This window comes from Corvus kubaryi, unplaced genomic scaffold (genome assembly GCF_017639235.1).
Source record: "Corvus kubaryi isolate FWS band 111438036 unplaced genomic scaffold, C.kubaryi_AGA036_p1.0 37262, whole genome shotgun sequence".
NCBI lineage: Eukaryota > Metazoa > Chordata > Aves > Passeriformes > Corvidae > Corvus > Corvus kubaryi.
Window position 1 is genome coordinate 795,809 of NW_024581078.1, and position 19,524 is coordinate 815,332.

A 19,524-nucleotide genomic window follows, 5' to 3' on the forward strand; every position below is an offset into this window, starting at 1 on the left:
TGGCTCCGGGCGTGCGGAGGCCGGGATCCCCACACGCCAGCCCCGCCCGCCGCTCCCTCACGGCGCCGCCCAGCGCGCACGCGCAGTCCCGCCATTCCCGCTTTACCGCGCACGCGCAGTCCCGCCATTCCCGCTTTACCGCGCACGCGCAATCCCGCCGTTCCCGCCTCACCGCGCACGCGCAGCGCCCAACGCGCCCTTTCCCGCCACCCTGCCCGCCCCTCGCTCCCCCTCGCGCGCATGAGCAGCGCGGCGCCCCCTGGCGGCCCGCCCGGCGCGCCGTCCCGTCGTGCCCCGCGCTCCTCACACAAAGGACGCGCTGGGAAATGGCGGCGGCCGCGGCCTCGCAAAGCGCCCCCGGGAAAATGGAGCCGCCCCCGGCGGCGGCCGCGGCGGCAGCGGCGGTGGCTCCGCCAGCGCCCAACGGGGCGGCCGGCGCGGGGGGGCCGCCCCCCAAGAGGTAGGGGAGCTGCGAGGGGCCGCGCTGCCGCTGGGGCTGGAAGGGCCGCGTGCGGCCTCCCCGCGGCTGGGCTCGGCCTGAGGGCGGCGGGACGAACCGGGGCCGGCGGGGGCTCGGCGGGGTCGTTACCGGGGCAGGGCCGCTCCTGGCGCTGCGGCCGCTCCTCCCTCCGGGCGCGCCTTGGGATCCCGGGCGGGGCCGCCCCGAAGGCGCCTCCGGGGCTCCCGCGGCCGCAGCGAGGACGGGCCCGGTCCCGGCGCTCGGGCCCGGGGTGCGGCGGGCGGGGAGCTCTGGGATCATCCGCATTCCCTCAGGAAAAGCTGCTGTTGAGTTTCAGTGGAGTTTAGGCCTCCCCGCGGGGAGCAGGCTGTGCCAGCGTGGGGATGTGTAAGTTCATTACTTTCGGTACTGTCGGTAAGTTGTAATAACTCTGCTGCTCTCAGCACCCACCTCATCCTGCTGCACGATTTGAAGCCGAGCGTGCTCTGTTTCTGGGGTGATTCACCCGTGAGCGGATTTAGGAGCGCACACACCTCGAGGGTGAGAGTTTAAGGTGGTGCCGGGGAGGGGTTGCACAAGCCCGGTGGCTGATGTGGGTAAAATGTTACAGAAATTTAAACCAAAATCAGCAGCGCTGCAGTTCCGGCTTTGTAAACGTGGGGATGAACAGCAGAAAAAGCCTCAGCTGCTTCTCACTTCCTCGTGTTGATGCTCGATGGAAGTTCCACACTTCGAAAAGCCGGTTTTGGTACCAAACCCATGGAATATAAATGACTTTTCTTCCTCAGGGCGTTTTTTGCCTCAGTTTCATGCCGGGGTGATACGAATCAGGTTGAACCTGGTGTGCTGTGATTCCTGCTGCAGACTCAGGCTTGGATTTGAGTTTGTGGGTTGTGTTTCCCGTGACCAGAAACGTGTTCAGTTTTCCAGCTGTCACTTTGCGGGAAAAAGATCCATATCTATTTTTATTTTCCATTAAAGTGTAGCTAGACTGTGCTTTGGGCAATAAAATATTGACAGACACGATTTCATTGACTGTGCAGCTTTAGCCAGGCAGGGGCAGAGACACTCCTGATCCCAGGGACAGGGAATCCAGGGCTAGGGAAGGATGTTCCCAGCACTCCTGGGAATATGAAACCAGCAATTTGTCTCTTTGCAGAGCCAGTTTATTCCTGGAAGTATAAATAAAAATATTTCTCTGCTGTGATTTTATTTTTCCCAACCCTGTTACACTTGAGATGTCTCCAGGGAATTTGTTTGTGTGTCCAGGTGCAGTTCTGTTTGGAATATCCAGCTCCACGTGGCAGAGCTCTCACTTCCACGTTTTCTTTGGGGAAGTCCAGTTTAAGGAATAACCATTAAAATCTGAGTGTAGCTTTTAACACAACTACTAAATTCTGTGTTATTTCATCAGCCAAACGAAAATGAAGGTGTAAAAAGGATTGTCCTATTTCAAGTCTAATTTTGGAGTTTTAATTACTTCATTAATCAAGAAGCTTTGAAAAAGTTTAATGGAAGAAAGAGTGGAAAATTCCCATCCGTGTGTCTGGAGAAGCCTTGGCTGCTGGGTGATAAAAGCAGGGAACACACTCAAATATAAACCTTCAGAGGCCTCTACATTCTTAATTTCCTTTTTCCCTGCAGGCTGTTTTGTCTGTTCAGGGACTGAAATGGTCCTGAAGGGATGGAGCTGGGATTTCTGACTTGGAATTTGCAGAGCTATACGGGTCCTAAGTTGGGAAAAGCTCAGTACAGAGAGATTTGAGAAGCTTCAGCTTTTTTATCTGATGCGTTCTGAATTCCTCCTAAAGATGTGCTTGTGCACCCTCTCCACCAGCACTGAGTGAGCAAGGGGATTAATTGGATTAGTGAAGGGAATTACGTAAAACTGGGGCTGAAGCATTTTGTTCCCTTCGATTGTTATTTTTTCATTCAAGTTGGGAGGGGCTTTAAGGTCCCGTCCCACCCAAACTGCTCTGGGATTCAGTGATTCCGTGGTTTGGATTTGTCCCATCTGGAGGTGGTGGCACTGCTCCATCCCCAGGAGTTCACGTGTGGGATTCTCTCCCTTGCAGTGAAGGTGAGCGACCCACCCCGAATGAGAAGAAGAAGGAGAAGGGGATGAAGAGGGGAGGGAACCGCTTCGAGCCCTACGCCAACCCCGCCAAGAGGTACCGCGCCTTCATCACCAACATCCCCTTCGACGTCAAGTGGCAGTCGCTGAAGGACCTGGTCAAAGAGAAAGGTAAAGTGCAGCTCAGGTGGCCAAGGCTGTCTTGTGCTCCAGCCTGTGCCTGGCTCTGTCTGTAGCTCAGCAGTTGCACTTCTGGGTGCACTTGGCCACAGGAGTTTGGAAAAGCTCTTCCCGAAGTCTTCCTGGGTGTTGCACAACCTCCGTCCCTGGCAGCCTTCAGGGGATGGTTCCTGTGGAAGCCTTTGGCATGCAGCTGATAGAGCTTCATCCCAGGATTAGGAGTGTTTTCCTTAGGGATCAAACCCCAGGCTTTCATCAGATTTTAGCCTTGAAGTGCAGCAGAACTTTCTGAAGCATTTTAATGTTTCTGGGCATTCAGGTAGTTACGTCCTGCTCTGGTGTGTGGATCTCCAACCGTGTCCCCAGATTCGGAGGGCTTTGGGCTGGCTTCAAGAGCCATTCTGCCAATGGTTGCAGTTCAATGTATTTAAGGATGGCCTGCAAAGTCAGGTTGGTGCTTTGGCATGTGCTGCAGCAGAATCAGGGCTTTGGAAATCAGGTTTGTGGTGTTCCCGCTTCCACAATTCCATTTAATTCCCATGTGGATGGAAGCTGCCTTTGCTGACCTGAACATCTTCATCTCTAGAGGAAGATGAAGAGATTGAGCTGAGTACTCAGGTGGTGACAAGTGTAAATTAGTGTCATTTCTTCAGGCTGGTGCCCAGCTTCCTAGTTTTCAAGTCACCTTGGAAGTGCAGTGGAGTGGCAAGAAAATCCTTGGCTTCTCCAGCCTTAAAATGTCAAAAGTGAGTTCAGAGTAGCAACACAACATTTCCTGTGGGGCACCTCTGAACACAGAGCATCAGCCATGGTAGTGGGCAGTGGTCATCGTGCTGGAGCAGGGTAAGGACTGACAGTTCGGGTGTTTGAGGTGTGGCCTAAAGAAGGGGAAAACAAAGTTCCAGAGGGTTTCAAATGTTTGTCTTTGGAGGCAAAAGGGAACCGAGTCTGTGGCACGGCCATTAGGACTGGGAGCTTCCCTAATTAGGGGCTGTTTGAGAGGCAGCAGTGGTTTTGTGTCATGGTTTTGTGTCAAAGGCTGCTTGAACAGGCCCTGGTTATGGATGGACCCTTTACTGCCCCTTGGCTACCCCAGATCCATTGGTTTTCCGGCTCTCCAGATGTGGAGATGTCTTAACTCCACGTGCTGTGTTGAATCCCGTTCCCAGTGTCTTGTGGTTTCTCTCCAGTTCCCGTGGATGGCAGAGTCCGGGGTGAGATTGTTTCCTGCCTGGCTGTTCAGCTGCTCATTCCAGCAGATGCTCCTAGGGGAACGTTGGAGCCTCTTCCTTCTGGCTGCAGGGCTTGTCATGCTAAAACTGGGATCATCCTTCCCGGGGTTTGGCACTGCTGATGAATCCAACAGTTTGGATTTGACGTGGAGTTGTGTTGGACTTCTCCCAAACTGCTGCTCTCGTGCTGTGCTCGAGCTTGCTCAGTCCTTGCCCCAAGGCAGAGCAGTTCCAAGCCCCAGGAACGTGCCTGTGGAAAACTCCAAACCGTTGGAGCTCTTGCTTCGGAAGCGTAAGAACGCCAGGCCAAACGTTCCAGGCTTTGGGAGCAGGTGGAATTCTGTGCCCAAGGGGAAACCCTGGGTGTGTGAGGGCTGCTGCAGGGCCGGGCCCCGTGCAGCCGGGGCGGTAGCAGCAGGGAGCTCGGGGAGGTGCCGTGTGTGCAGGAGGTGCTGGGGTAGGAGCTGCTGGTGTTCCTGCAGCCTGCGAGTGGCCAGGCTGCTCCAGGTGCCACCTCTCTCTCTCTCCCAACGCCGTGGCTCGGGCATCCCAGTGGAGTGGTTGGAGAAACTCAATTACAGGTATGCAGTGGCAATGTTGGTAATGGAATGAAGAGATGTTCTTGTTTGGAACTCCCTCGTTTTGGCTGGCAGACACAAAGTGTTACCAAACTGACTGAGCAGCAGCGCTGACGGGAATTTGGGAAGGGCTTCCACAGGCAGCAGTTTTCCATGAAAGTAACTGAGTGCTGGATACCTGTCCTGATCTGTCCCCCACACATGGGGAGAAACGTTGGAATGTTCACGGCAGCTGGTGGAAGGGAGGTGATGCCGTGGCATCAAAAAACTGGGATCTGAATTCCAGGTGTTGGTTCCTTTAGGAAATACAGGATTTTGTATGTTGAACCTTCTCCCTGCCCAAAGTAGCAAAAGGCGTAGACTCCAAGGAGAGGGATGAGCTGTGAAACGAGGCAGTAATTGTCACATTGTGTGGGTGGGGACATTAATAACCATAATTAGTGTGGTTCCACGGCCATCACCATGACCAGGAGCAGTTGCAGACAAGGACAGGCTCGTGTCCCCTCTCTGCACGGACAGGACACCCCAGCACAGGTTGTGCTGGCTGGACTGTGCCCACATTCCCTTCTCCATCACAGCCCAGGGCTGTGGAAAAGCAGCAGCAAAGCTTTCCCAGCCTGAATCCCTGTGCAGAAGAGCAGCTGCTCAACTCCACGTGCTGCCTTCCTGCTGAATCTCCTGGAGTTCCTGGAAGCTTTGTGGCCTCCTGAAGATGGAACTTGTGGCTCTTGCTGGTGTCCCAGTGCCAGTACTCGTGAGCACTGGGCTTACTCCAGTAGCTGTTACCCCAGGACTGGTGACACTGGCACTGGAGAGTGCCCAGGATTTTGCCACGGTGTGGAGTTCTGGGGAGTCACGGAGGGAGGGATGAGGAAGGAATGTACTGTTCCACCCCTTCCATTTGATGAAGTCTCTGATGAGTTGCTCTGTTTCCCTTGGGCTTCCACCATCTTTCCAAGGAGTCTCAGCCCTTCCCTGGCTGCAGGGAGCTTTTCACTCTCTTTGCTGCCTGAGCTCTTCAAGAGCCAAAATCACCCCTTTGTCTGGGTGTCCTCTTGCAAAAGGGAAGTTTCCCGTCCCCATCTGTAACAGAATTGCTGATTCCTGTCTCTGCTTTGGGAAGATTTTCCTTCTTCTGTTTCAGCCAAAGCTTTACATGTGCAAAATGTGCTTCTGTTCTCTCCTCAGCCCCCTGTCACTTCTTAGGGGTTGCCTGTCCCAAGGTTTAACCTAAAATGAGGGAGGAGCTGTGGCCAGCTCTGCTTTGCCTCACATTGGGAGTGTGAAGCATTTTGATCCTTTTGATGACTTGTTCTCAGAAGACGAGGAGACATCCAGCCAGTTTTGGGTTTTCCTTCCCTGTTTAGTATTTACTTTTGGCCCTGGAGGCCAAGGAATAACTGCTACAAAGCATTTCCCTGTCCCAGTTCTGTGCTTGCTCCCACTTCCCTCTCTGCACCTTTCACACCTCTTTGGTTTGTCACAAACTGTTGACATCAAATTGCCCAACCTAAAGCTGACATTTCTGTCTGAGCTTGTTCTGGGGAGTTCCCAGATGTGTCTGCAGCGCCTCAGGTCGCCCTGTGGACCCTGGTCTGAGCTTCCTGGACAGACCCTGCAGAATATTGGAATTTTGCTGGAGCAGCCCAGCTTGAACATTGGCATTTTCTGTGCTGATAAACTTCGGGAACTGATACCAAGTTTAAAAGGGAGAAAAAATAATGACTGTGATAAATAACACTGAAGAGTTCTTGAGTTTGGATGTCTGGTTATTGCAGTAAATTCTGCTCAGTTCAGCTGAGTTTCTGAACTTTCAGTTCTGAGGTTTAAATAAATTCATAAATCTGTCTCCTCTGTGTTAAATCTTAAAGACACCATGGGGAACGTGTTCCTCAATTAAACTTGCAGTGACTTGGAGCTGGTGTTTTCTGGAAGTTTCCTCCCTTGGGAGGCTCCTGAAGTAAAGGTTTTTGTGCTTGGATGAAATTTGTCCACTTGTGGATATGGGATGTTCCCTGACAGAATCCAGCTGTTCTCTGACAGGAGGGAATCCTGCCTGGGTCACTGGGCATTCATCCTGGCCTAACACATGGATATCTGCTCCTGGTACTTTTCCATGGAATCCTGTGGTTTGGGATCTAGAAGAAAAAAACCAAAACTCCAAATAAAATGTGACCCAGCCTAGCTTCTTAAAAACGGTTTCCTTTCCCAGCCCCAGACACTGTTCTCCTGGCAGAGGGGTTGGGTTGGCTCCTCTCACACGTTTTAAGGTGAAAATAATGCATTTTCATGGCAGTGGTTCTGTACTCTGGGCTTTGTCTTGGCTGCTGAGCTGTTGCACTGTGTCATTCCCCCCTCCTGCTGTTCTGAAATTGGGCTCTTCCGGGAGTTCAGGTGTCCTCTGAAGGAAAGCCACCACTTCAGGTGGATATTTGGATTTTAATGTGTCTGTAAGGCTCGAACGGGAAGATCTGAGCAAAACTGGCACAGACTGAACTTTCCAAGAGGTTCCTGGAGATCTTGTGGTTCAGTCAGGGATCGGTTACAAGAGCAAATGTTTACTTGTATTGGATATCCTCAAGCTTGGCAGACTCCTTTGGAAGCTGTTGGTGTGGATCTGCAGGAGGAGCTGTAGGTGAAGCCGAGGAGTGGCTGGGAGAGAAGAGCCCTCGCTGCAGGCGCTCTGCAGGGTTCAGGGAGTGCCAGACCTGGAGGCTGTGGCTCGGAGAGGTTTTGGATTGGAGGTCACCTGGGAAGAATTGGTGAACCCGTTTGCATCCCTGCCCCAAGTGTGGTTGGACTCTGGCTGCTGCTGTTGAGCTGGATGGCGTCAGAACCTCGTGGGAATGCTGAACCCCCCAGGACTCCTTGGGAACAATCCCACGTGTGCTGCGTGAGCTCAGATCGATTAGAGACTGGAATTCCTTCTGTTAGGCTTGATACCAGCATGGACTGAGCTGGTGGAGCTGTGGATAATAATGGACACTCCAGTGGAGTCCCTTTCAAAGGGACTTGTCAGCCTTTTCCAGCCTCAAACATTGTCCTCCCAAAACCAGGAGTGGATCAGAGCTGTTTATCCTGTTCTCTGGCTGGAATGCTCTTACCGCTAAATTATTGTTTGAAATAAGAAGTGGAGATTAAAAATCAATGATCTCATTAAGCATTCCTCTTTTTTTCCAGCTTCAAGAGAGACCTTCCAGGCTGTCAGTTTTCCACAGTGATATCCAGTGTCTGTAAATTGCTGGGCGTGGGGGAGGTCAGGCTGAACACCTCCCTCTGTCCCCAGCAGAGTCTTGTGAAAGCCCAGTTCCTTGCTCCAGTGAAACTATTAGTACTCAACTGGCTTGTGGTTTCCCACAAATAAAACATTCCACTGTCCAGATAATGCAACTTGGAGTCCTCCTGGTTTAAATTTAAACCCCAGGACTTTTAAAACCAGAAAGAAAAAGTTTGAAAAAAAGAACGTTTATTCCGTTCTTCTGTATGCCAGTCCCTTCAAAGGCAGCAGCCATTTGGGTAGTTGGATTCTGGAGGTCCCTGCCAGGGTTATTTGGTCCTAGAGAGGCAATCCCAATCTTGTGGGGAAAGGGGCAGGTGTAGTTTTCCATGGACTTTTGCCTTTTGCTATTGACAGTTTTGTCTTGAGAGCAAATATGGCAGATTTTAATGCTAAAATGGAGTTTACTGTGGCTTAACAAAAACCGGCTGAAATAAATCAGGCAGTAATGTCTTGATCTGTTGGTTCAGTGTGACTCCCTTTTTGGACAGTTTTGTCTTTAAATCCTGAGAAAAAAAAACCACTTGAAATTCTGGGCTATGGAACCAGGATGGCATCCTGTGGAAAGCGGGGGAAACTTGTTCCTGCAGCCTTTCCCATGGGTTTGGATTGCCTCAGGTAACGAGTGGGCACTAAAGATCCAGGGAGCTGCGGAAATCTCTGGCTTTTGAGGTGGAGGAAAACCAAGAACATACTGAAGTGCTTGAAGCCTTTACTGCATACCTGTAATTGTCCCGTTTTGTGGTCTAGAGAACATGGAGTGTTTCTGGGCTTTCTTATAAGGCAGAGGCTCCATACACGGTTGTTGATTGTTCTAAATTCCCATTGTTTTCTTGGCTTTTCTCCCTTGGTATCTGTGTCGTCTGGAATCTGATTTGTAGTTGGTGAGGTAACATACGTGGAGCTCTTAATGGACGCTGAAGGAAAGTCAAGGGTAAGTGTTTGAGAGTTTCTTTGTGGATTTTCTACCTGAAATGTTTCTGTGTGCTGGACAGGAGGCCAGGGAGGCTCAGAGTGTGGATGTGCAGTGGCTCTAGGTCAGGAGTGCTGTGGGACGGGAGGAGGTGGGGTGGGGCTCTGCAGTCAGGAGCTGTTCCCTGCGTGCCGTTGGCGTTGGCTGTGTGACCCCGGAGCCCAGCAGGCAGGACAGGGCTCTGGAATATTCCTGTGCTTTGGAAAAGTCACTCGAGTGGTTGGCTGAGTTTGGAAGGGCCAGGGTGCAACAGCAGGTGCTGCAAACTCCACTTCCTGGGCCAGTAGAGCGAGATAAATTCCTAAATGTAAACGTTCAGTGCCTTCATGGGCCTTTAGTCCAGGAGCAGGGAATACAGTAGGAGCACATTTAAGTGTCCTGAAGGATATGGATTTAGGGTGAGAGTGTGGAGGGTTTTGCTGTATGCCAGGGAAGAGCAGGTCACAGGAAGCGTGTGGTATTTCTTGGAGAGTCGGGATTTAGTGTTTGTTACAACCTCAGAGACCCCAGGTTAATCCTGTTCAGGCATGAGAAATTATGGAATTCCAGTATTGGAGGCTTGCCTGTGTAAGGTTACATTTATTTTCTCTGGTAGGGCTTAACTAATGTGATTTGGCTTTAATAATAAAATATTTGTGTGTGATTTGGGCTTTTACTGACTTGATTTCTTCTCTCTTCCCTCCTCCCTGTGACTGTCCTGGGAAATCACCTCGCCAGGGATGCGCGTAAGTTCCTTCTCAATTTATACCTGAAATCCAAGGAGACTTCTTAAAACAAAACATCCTGAGCTGTGTTGTGTCCCCACAGGGTGGTTGAGTTCAAGATGGAAGAGAGCATGAAAAAGGCTGCCGAGGTTTTGAACAAGCACAGTCTTGGTGGGAGACCCCTGAAAGTGAAAGAAGTAAGGAGTGCAGCTGGTGTTCTGGCAGGGGCTGGAGTGGGAAGGGGGAGTTCTTGTTAAAGATTTAGGGCTGACTCAGGGGATAACGGACAGAAAGCAGGACTTAAATAAGATAAAAAAAACCCAGTCAACTTCTTTCTAAACATCTTAGCCAGTGCTGAACTTGTGCTTATCAAGACTAAACTTGATCTGAGGACAAAGCCGGAGTTTGGCTTTAATTGCAGTTTTGTTAATGATTTGACACAGAAATCTCCGTCAGTGTTTGTTCTTGACAAACTTCCCTTTGAATTCTGCATCAGAATGAATGGATTCCACCAGCAATTCCATAGAATCAGCTCTTTCCTGGAATACCTCAAAGATATATTTCCAGTTTAGTGGCTTTGCTATTGACAGCCTGTCCTGGGAGTCAATTCCAAACACTCTCCAGAGTCACTGGGGGTTTATCAGGGTTTGGAACAGGTGCAACAGAGGCTTATTGTTGGCATTAATGATGGATAAACACGTTGGGAACCAGGGAGATGCCTGAGGAGGAATGACTTGATAAAGGGTGTTGGCTAAAATAAAATAAATTGGCTGACAATGCGAGGGAAGCAGTCGGCTGGGAATCCTTGGGGAGCAGGTAGCCTGGGATAAAGGGAACCCCCCTTTCTGTGCCTGTTTGAGCCATGGCACTGACGGTGCTGCATGGGGGATCTGAGTGTGTGTGTGTGTCCCCCAGGACCCCGATGGAGAGCACGCCAGGAGGGCCATGCAGAAGGTGATGGCAGCAGGAGGGATGGGCATCGGGCCCGGCCCCGGCGGCCCCGGCATGATCAACATCCCCCCCAGCATCCTGAACAACCCCAACATCCCCAACGAGATCATCCACGCCCTGCAGGCCGGCAGGCTCGGCAGCACCGTCTTCGTGGCCAATGTGAGTGCTGGGACACCCCCTGCAAAACACAGCAGTGTGAACCTCTCAGCTGGGGCAAATCGGAGGGAGGAAAAGCCTTGGAAGTGCCAGGAAAAGTTCATCTGTGTCCTGTTGATTCTCTGTGCTAAGGAGGTTCTCAATTAAGTTGTACCACAGTGTCTGTTAATTGGGATTTTTGAACAAACCTCTGTACTTTGATTAAGTTTTATCTCATCTCTCTGCCAACTGTTAATGCCAATACCAGGTAAGGACACAAGCCCACTGAAGCTGTTTTCTCTCTTGCATTTCCAATGATCCCCTCTTTTCCAGCTGGACTACAAGGTGGGCTGGAAGAAGCTGAAGGAGGTGTTCAGCATGGCTGGAGTGGTGGTTCGGGCCGACATCCTGGAGGACAAGGACGGCAAAAGCCGCGGGATCGGCACCGTCACCTTTGAGCAGGCCATCGAGGCCGTGCAGGCCATCTGTATCCTTGGGCAGCAGGACTGGGAATGGGGCAAGGAACTCGGGAATCGCAGCAGAGGGAGAATGGAAATTGTATTCCAAGGGAGGATATTGCCTTGTCAGGGAAGGTCAAGTTGTAGTGGATGGAAAATGGAAGGAAAAGTGAAACAGAGACAAAATTCCATCTTGAAAGAATTGGTGCAGTTTGCTCAGGATCTTCAGCAAAGGAAATTCCCACATGGATAAATGTACTTCTATCCCAAATAAGTTTCTGTCTCTAGGTTATAATTAGTACTAAAATGCAGTTCTGTGAAAAGATTTGTCTGGAAAGGAACAAATCTTGGGCCTGGTGTTTTCCTCTGTTCCTGTGTCCTTCTGCTGGCCAAGCAATGGTTTGCTACCTAGAAACCAAACAGCAATAGAATTCCAGATATTACTCTCTCAGCTCCTGGTTATGTTACAGAAAGGAGTGAAATATTCCCCCTTTCCCTTCCCAAAATTTCTGTTTGAGTGTTAGTTTCCTTCTGCATTGCACCCCTAAACCTTGTAGGAGCCAGACTTGGACAAAGGATTTCCTGGCATGGCACGCTTCAAAATGTGGGTGTTGCTGTGGAACTCCTCCCTGTTCTCTCCTTTTCAGTGGAAAAAGTGACTGAGGAGACATTTAAACACTTGGCCTGGTTTGGAGTCACGTTTTGGATAATCTCTTAGTGAACTTAATCTTACCCAGCAGTGTGTTTTTATCATTTTTTAATTTCAAAAAGCCTTTCTTTGCATGCTCAATATATTTGGATTTCAAGGCTTTTTAGTTTTGGAGAAGGCAGAAGGATTTGGGATCATCTGTGAGTGATAAGTGAGGAGATGGGATTTTCTGAGGGGTTGTGGTGCTCCCCGTGAGAGCTCTCGGTGCTTGCACAACGGTCCTTAACGGCCCCCAGCGATGTTCAATGGGCAGCTGCTCTTTGACAGACCCATGCACGTCAAAATGGTGAGGACATCCCCATTCCCACTGCGTCCTGACCCAGGAGCTGCACTCCTGGTTTGGGGGGGATTTGTGGTTTCAAGGGCGGATCAAAATACAGAGGGGGAAATGTGTGATTTGCCCGATTCCTACTGAACTGATGCCATCGGGGAAGGTTAATTCTGATTATTTTGCTAAAAGACAAGTCAAAACTATACTCAAGACTGCTTTAGCTTGAAATTTCTGTATTTTAATTCAAAATGTTAAGAATCAGGAAATAATTTCCTACTTCTCTTGCCAACTTTATCACATTGAATTCCTTTTAGGATGAACGAGCCTTTCCCAAAGGAGATTTCTTCCCTCCAGAGCGACCCCAACAGCTCCCTCGTAAGTGTCCCCTGCATGATTCAATTCAACATCTTCTGCTTTTTATTTGGCTGTTCAGCACCTGGGAACCAGTCCCAGCCCCAGTAAAACTCTGGTTCAAACTGGAAAACTGGGATCCAAATTCCAGAATAATTTCAGAAGGGGGAATAGTGAAGAAGAGCTGCTCAGTGATTTTTTGGATACTTCTTTCAGCTCATGGCCAGAAGCTTGTCTTAAAACATTCACCTTCTCAAGGCTTCCAGAGCTCTCCATTGCAATTCCAAGATCCCAGTGCCTTCCATTAGTAGTGGGATTTAATGGAAACACAATGAATCAGTCAGCACCTCCTTTTATGGGATGGTGCTCTGGGAGTAGAATGTTTTCCCTTCAATTGAAAGGGTTGAATTCAGGACCTGGGAGTCTTCCAGGTCTTCAGATTTCCAAAGGGGATCTTATGAATGTATTAAATACGGAAAGAAGAGGGAACCAGGCTCTTCTTGGAGGTGCAGGAGGCAGAAAGCACCAACCAAAACCCAGGAGACTGGAAATTCAGAATAATTGGCTGCCCCACGCTGCCCCTTCCAACTTGGAATTTGACTGAATTAAAAGGTCACGTCTAAACCAGCAGTGGAAATCCACAGACCCCACGTGGATGTAAGGAAACGTTCTGGGAGGGTGACTGGGTTGCTCAGAGATCCTGTGGAGTCCCCATCCCTGGGAATACTCCAGAGCTGTGGATGTGAGCTGGGCTCAGCAGCCTGGGCTGAGCTGATGCCCTCCAAAGGCCCCTCCCAACCTTGGCCATGCTGGGATCAGGCACTGGAAATACTGAAGAGAAGAGTTGGGGCTGGAAGAGCTGGAGGCTGAATTTGTTCAAATGCAGCAAAATTGGGGCTGTTGATGGAATTTTAATTGTCCTGGGCTGTGGAAGGGGTCCCTGCCCAGGGCAGGGGCTGAAAGTGGATGAGCTTTAAGGTCCCTTCTAACCCAAACCAGTCTGGGCTTCTCTGAATTCTGTTTTCTTCCTGGGAACCAGACCTGTTGTGTGCTGCTAAATTGCCCGTTATTAATGATCATTAATTAGTCCCTCCCTAGTTCAGCTTTCAGTGTCTGTCAAGGCCTTCCTCCACAGCAATATCACTGTAAGGATGTTCCTCTTCTTCAGGACAAAGTCACTGGGTTCCAATTCCATTACCTTGGTGTAAAACTCCCTAAATCCCTCTGGAAGCCTGGATTTTGGCCTTTACTGGGGCGGGGAAGGGGGAACCTTGTGCTGTTTTAAAACAAGATTCAACACTCCTGTGTTCAGTGCTGAGCTGGAAACGAGGGAATCCTGCCAGGCAGAGGATGCCATAAACTGGTGTTTGTGCCAAGCAGAGAACTTTCTTCCTGCTTCAGGAAAAAAAAAGGGCTTTTTCTTCTTTCTTTGGGCTGGGGAATCCTTCAGGAAGGTTCAAATCCATGCCTGGGAATGCCGTGTCTTGTTTGCTCAGAGAGAGGCTGGCTGTGTGCTCGCAATTCCATAGGTGGCTGTCATTTATCCGTAGGCTGTGCCTGGGGCTTCAGTTCTTCCCTGCGAGGGGACAGCCCTGGCAGAGGGGGAAATGAGCCATTGGCAATCCAGGGTGGTAACTGTGCAAAGCTTTAGAGGATCTTTCTCCCAAATTGCCCACTCCATCCTCCTCAGCTGAGGAGTTTGCCCAAATGAAGCAGTGTTCTAGCCAGTTATTTTTCAGGAGTCAGCTCCAAACCAAGTTTTCTCAGCAGTAAGATGGAAATTTAACTATGAAAACGAATAATTGGAGATAGGCTAAAAACTATTTCAAGACACATCTACTCTTGATTTACTCCACACTTCCCTGCTTTCAGTACACACCCCAAAGGGGGGACACAGCAAGCTTTTTTTGGAGAATGAAAGTCAATTACTTAAGAAATAAAACTTGCTGTTTTGTCAAACTATGGAAAGAAGGCTTTTTTGATATCTGAATATTTTCTTCAGATGGTCTTGGTGGTATTGGCATGGGATTAGGACCTGGAGGTCAACCTATTGATGCAAATCATTTAAACAAAGGCATGGGAATGGGCAACATGGGACCTGGAGGTAAGAAGATTACTCCTATGCTTTTGTTTCATGAGAGCTTTAAGCTGTGTAGAAGGTAGATAGCTTTGTTTTGCCTCCCCAAAAAGTTGGAAGTTTCTTAGGAATGTTAAAGCCAAATGAGTTTTTTGTTCAGCTTGATAATGGAAACTTGAATTTAACCAACTGCTCCATTTTTTTTTTTCACTGTGGTCAAGACACAGCTCTCATTTTCTGACTCTTGAGCATGAGCAGCAGACACTGCAAAGATCCATGAAACTCCAAACCATCTCTCACTTTTAACACTTGTAGTGGGCTTGCAAATCTTTGGTGAGGATCTGTTGAAGTAGCACAAGTTTCAAAGAGCCACCTAAAAAGTAGCACACACTCAGCTTTCCATGTCGAAATGCCAGTGGGTTTTTCCCCTTTGCTGCTTGATTTTCTGAGCAGGAATGTTGGAATCTCCTCAGAGTTATCCCATGTAAGCCATGGATGTGTTGTGTGGTTTGATTTCTGCAGCCTTTGGCTGAAATTGATTGGGTGATGTGTGCTATATAAAGCTTTCTCTTTTATTTTGAGGAATGGGAATGGAAGGCATGGGCTTTGGAATGAATAAAATGGGAGGTAAGCTGTGGTTTTTGATCCGTTCATAGCTTGGCCTTTGGGAAACTCCTGTAGACGGAGGTGTGTGTGCATGGCAGGACTTTGTGTGCTGGGAGGTCATCACCAATTGAGCAAGAATTCGGTCCTTTTTGGGTATTCAGACTGCTGCAGGTGTGTGGGGAGGAGGGATGCATCCCATAAAACATGGCCTGTGCTTCCTTAGTTCAGGAGATCCGGAGGGTGCCATCGCTGGAGGTCGGAACTGGATCCTCACTGTCCCAACCCAAGCCACTCTGACCCCCTGATTTTGTAATGCTGTGCCCAAATCCTGACTCCTTTTTGGGAACTGGTGCTAGGGGGGTGTCCTGTGCCTGTGGGGATGTTGTGTGGCAGCAGCTGCTGTGTGTGCAGCGTGGAGCTGAAATGCACTGCTAAAGAATCTCTGGAAAATCTGTTTTTCAGGAATGGAAGGTCCCTTCGGTGGCATGGAAAACATTGGTCGCTTCCCAGCTGGGATGAACATGGGCAGGATGAGTGGTAGGCACTGGCTTCCTGTAAATCCTGCTGGGTTCCCTGGGAGGGATCCCCAAGTCCCTCATGGCCTCTGAGCTGCACAAACCAAGTGATTTATTGATGCTACCTTGAAGGGTTTATTTAGAAAGATTCTGGCTCTGATCCCCAGAGCCTCACATGTGTTTGGGATAAATCCTCTTCTTCCTTGGGGTTTTGGGCTCCCGAAGCCACGACAAAGTGATCAGGAGAAAATCACTGAAACCTTCTTGTGCTGTGACTCTTCAAAACAATTCCTGTGGTAAAATGTTCTCTCTGGGGTCATTTAACCCCCCTGAAAACTTCTCCACCTTCCTCTTTGCAGAGATGGATCGGGCCATGGGAGGGGGATTTGAGAGGGAGTTTGGAAGAAATGAGATGGGAATGTCCCGGAGTTTTGGAGAGACCTTGGAGAGGGGAATAGGTGAGTGCAGTAAATCAAATCCATTTCCTGCCTGCTTTTTATCCCTGAACTGCTCACAACAGTCATGGGGGTGATACAGATAAAAAACCAGATTCTGTTTTAGATTTGCTGTAGGAATTTGGTCAAAGTTAAATATTCAGGGAGTGCAGAAAGATACAGCAATAATGGGGCTGGGAGGGGGATTTCAGAAGGAACAGGAAATTTTTAACAGTCTAATGCACTTAATTTGCTATGTCTTACATCATGATGCTATATATTGATCTATTTAGTATATTAGAGCATAATAATAGTTCTGAGGGATAGAATCTTGAAATAGATGAGCAATATTGTGCATTAAAACACTTCTGGGAAAAAAAATCTTGGAAAACTGTGAAAAGCAAGGAGTTTTAGATTTCAGCTTTGCTCTCTGGTTTTTAAATGCTGCTGGGAAGTTGTTAATTTTTGTCAGTGAAAACAAAATTCTGCTTCTCCTGCTGCCTGTATCACATTTACCTTCCAAGCACGTTCCCTGGAAATATTGGACAATGTCAGTAATGAAACAGCAGAATTTCTGGAGCAAAGCTGAACCCAGACATCTCCAAGCAGACACAGCTCCCCCATCAATTTACAGATTGAATTTTTGACGAAATCACAACATTTTGGAATCAAGGGAGCCATTCCCTGTGTCCTTGTCCCTCCATCCCCTGTCCCCAGTCCCTCTCCAGCTCTCCTGGAGCCCCTTTAGGCCCTGCAAGGGGCTCTGAGCTCTCCCTGGAGCCTTCTCCTCTCCAGGTGAGCACCCCCAGCGCTCCCAGCCTGGCTCCAGAGGGGCTCCAGCCCTGGAGCAGCTCTGGAGCCTCCTCTGGACTGGCTCCAGCAGCTCCACGTCTTTATTTTGGGGTCCCAGAGCTGGAGGCAGCTCTGCAGGGGGTGTCTCACCTGAGCATCTGAGTTTGCCTCATCCTGCAGGCCCGGAGTCCCTGCACTGAGGGGGCTCTGAGTGATGGGAATTCATTCCAGGAGAGCGAGCAGCTGTTCAGGGTTCTGTGTCCCGGCCCAGCTGCTGATCCTGTCTGTGCTGTGTTCCAGGTGGTGGAAACGCCAGCATTCCCGGCATCGAGAGGATGGCCCCTGGCATCGATCGCATGGGCTCGGGAATCGAGCGGATCCCCGCGGGGATGGGGCACGGGATGGAGAGGGTGGGCTCGGAGATAGACAGGATGGGGCTGGTGCTGGACCGCATGGGCTCCAACGTGGAGCGGATGGGCTCGGGCATGGAGCGCATGGCCCCGCTGGGCATCGACCACCTGGCCCCCAACCTGGAGCGCATGGGGCCGGCCATGGAGCGCATGGGCTCCGGCATCGAGCGCATGGGCTCCGGCATCGGCTTCGGCATCGAGCGCATGGGCGCCGCCATCGACCGCGTGGGCACCGCCATGGACAGGATGGGCTCCGGCGTGGAGCGCATGGGGGCGGGCATGGATAGGATGGGCATCGGCATCGAGCGCATGGTGCCCGCCGGGATGGGCGCGGGCATGGGCCAGGTGATAGAGAGGATGCCCGCGGGGCTGGAGCGCATCGGGGCCCCGCCCATGGACAGGCTCGGGATAGAGAGGATGGGCGCCGCGCCCATGGACAGGATGGGCCTGGAGCGCATCGGGGCCGCCAACATGGAGAGGATGGGGCCGCCCATGGGGCAGGGCATGGGGGCAGGGATCGAGCGCATGGGGCTGGCCATGGGCAGCAACTTCGAGAGGCCTATGGACATGGAGCGGGGCAACTTTGCAGGGAATTTTGCAGGGTCCCTGGGAGGAGCCGGAGGCCCTGCAGCCGGGGTGGCCCGGAAAGCCTGTCAGATATTTGTGAGAAATGTGAGTACCCCTTTTTCCTCCTCCTGTTCATTCTTCCCTCTTGTTCCCACTCCTGCCCTTTCCCACCCCTCCATTCCCACCCATGGCAGTCGTTGGGATTGATCTCATCCATGCTCAGTTTCCACTCAAAATGTCTCATACTGGGTGCTGCCAAGTTTTTGGGGCAGTTGGAGCCATTTCCTTACCAGGAGAAGAGCTCCTGGCTGACCGTGATTCCATGGTTTCCTGGCAGTGGCTGTCCTGGGATGGGTTCCATTTTTGGGGAGCTGGGAGTGCCTGCAGAGCCTCAGTAATGGTTTGTTCCTCTCTTCCCGCAGCTGCCTTTTGATTTTACATGGAAAATGCTGAAAGATAAATTCAATGAATGTGGTGAGTTGTTTTCCTCACTCTGAGGAATGAATATGAATAATGGCCAGATAATAATCCAGAGGGCAGGGATGGACGGGATATTGGGAAGGAATTCCTCCCTGGGAGGGTGGCAAGGCCCTGGCACAGGGTGCCCAGAGCAGCTGTGGCTGCCCCTTGGATCCCTGGCAGTGCCCAAGGCCAGGCTGGAGCAGCCTGGGATAGTGGGAGGTGTCCGTGGGTGGAACTGGATGCTCTTTAAGGTCCCTCCTAGCCAAGACAATTCCATGATTGCATGGGAGCCAAGCCCAGCCTCAGCTGTGACCTGGAGCCTGCGCTGCCATTCCAGACAGGGCTCACGCTGTGCTGCTGCTGGAGCTGGGATAAATCCACCTCCTGTCCCCAGTCACTCCTCACAAACAGCTCAGCGCTCACGCTGAGCTCTGGCTGTCACAGCCGGGGCCGGGGAGCGGCCGGAGCCGTGCGCTCACGCTGTGTCCTGTCCCAGGGCACGTGCTCTACGCTGACATCAAGATGGAGAACGGCAAGTCCAAGGGCTGCGGGGTGGTGAGGTTCGAGTCCCCCGAGGTGGCGGAGCGCGCGTGCCGCATGATGAACGGCATCCAGCTGCGGGGCCGCGAGATCGACGTGCGGATCGACCGCAACGCGTAGGGCCCGGGGAGCCCATCCGTGTTTGCTCTTGTTAACCATCTTACTTTGACTGGATGTGAAGCTGTTCAGCCCAACCTGGTTGCTTTCTGGAGTAATTTTAAGTCCTTTTTTTAACCGAGGGAGACCCATTTTACTGGTTTTTTGCATTGGAACTGCCATGTGCACAATCTTTTTTTGTAGTTGTGGCATCTCGTTGACCTGACAGATGTAAACAGTCTGACTTTGATAATAAATGCAAGTTCAAGATTTCAGTCACCGCATCCTTTACTCTGCTTAAACTCCCTGCCAGCTCCAGTTTGTACCCTGTGAAGTGTCAGAACCCCCAATGTTCCTCCTGCTGTCTGACAGAATCTCTCTTTAAGATGTCTCCAGGCTGCAGGATCTTCCCTCTCCTGGATCCCACCTATTCCACGGGCACTCCCAGCTCAAGGTTGTTCTCTGGTGCCAACGCTGGATTAAAAAAACCAGAGAAACTCTCCCCTGGGTTGTGTCAGTGCCACTGGGAAGGCCGGAGCTGAAAATGGGGTTAAACCCGTCTGTTTTCTCTCCTGTGGGGGCGGCTGGGCCAGGCAGGCAAGGGGCGAACACCTGCTGCTGCTGAGAGGGGGGAGCTTTCCCCTCTTCCAACTGGATGCAGGGAGGGGCCGG

General features: G+C 50.9%; 1 protein-coding gene across 4 annotated transcripts; it reads left to right on the forward strand.

Annotated features, from left to right (window-relative positions):
- The first annotated feature begins 321 nt into the window (after positions 1-321).
- HNRNPM (heterogeneous nuclear ribonucleoprotein M) lies at positions 322-19,127 on the forward strand. Of its 4 annotated transcripts, none has more exons than XM_042024390.1 (16): positions 322-460; positions 2,536-2,705; positions 8,683-8,735; positions 9,492-9,499; positions 9,582-9,675; positions 10,394-10,588; positions 10,898-11,051; positions 11,968-12,017; positions 12,317-12,377; positions 14,356-14,457; positions 15,013-15,057; positions 15,499-15,573; positions 15,911-16,009; positions 17,078-17,859; positions 18,177-18,228; positions 18,713-19,127. In XM_042024390.1, the coding sequence occupies exons 1-16, from the start codon at positions 327-329 to the stop codon at positions 18,874-18,876; spliced, it is 2,238 nt and encodes a 745-aa protein (XP_041880324.1). In that variant the 5' UTR covers positions 322-326; the 3' UTR covers positions 18,877-19,127. The 4 variants fall into 4 exon arrangements, with proteins under 4 accessions (XP_041880324.1, XP_041880325.1, XP_041880326.1 ...); XM_042024391.1 differs by having other exon boundaries at positions 14,359-14,457; XM_042024392.1 differs by lacking the exon at positions 14,356-14,457 and having other exon boundaries at positions 324-460.
- The last annotated feature ends 397 nt before the right edge of the window (positions 19,128-19,524 follow it).

Bases quoted from the DNA above. Each gene is read 5' to 3' on its own strand.
- HNRNPM (XM_042024390.1), top strand. From the start codon at position 327: ATGGCGGCGGCCGCGGCCTCGCAAAGCGCCCCCGGGAAAATGGAGCCG. The intron at 11,052-11,967 runs GTATCCTTGGGC...AACGGCCCCCAG, and splicing joins CGAGGCCGTGCAGGCCATCT to CGATGTTCAATGGGCAGCTG. The intron at 14,458-15,012 runs GTAAGAAGATTA...TTTTATTTTGAG, and splicing joins GGGCAACATGGGACCTGGAG to GAATGGGAATGGAAGGCATG.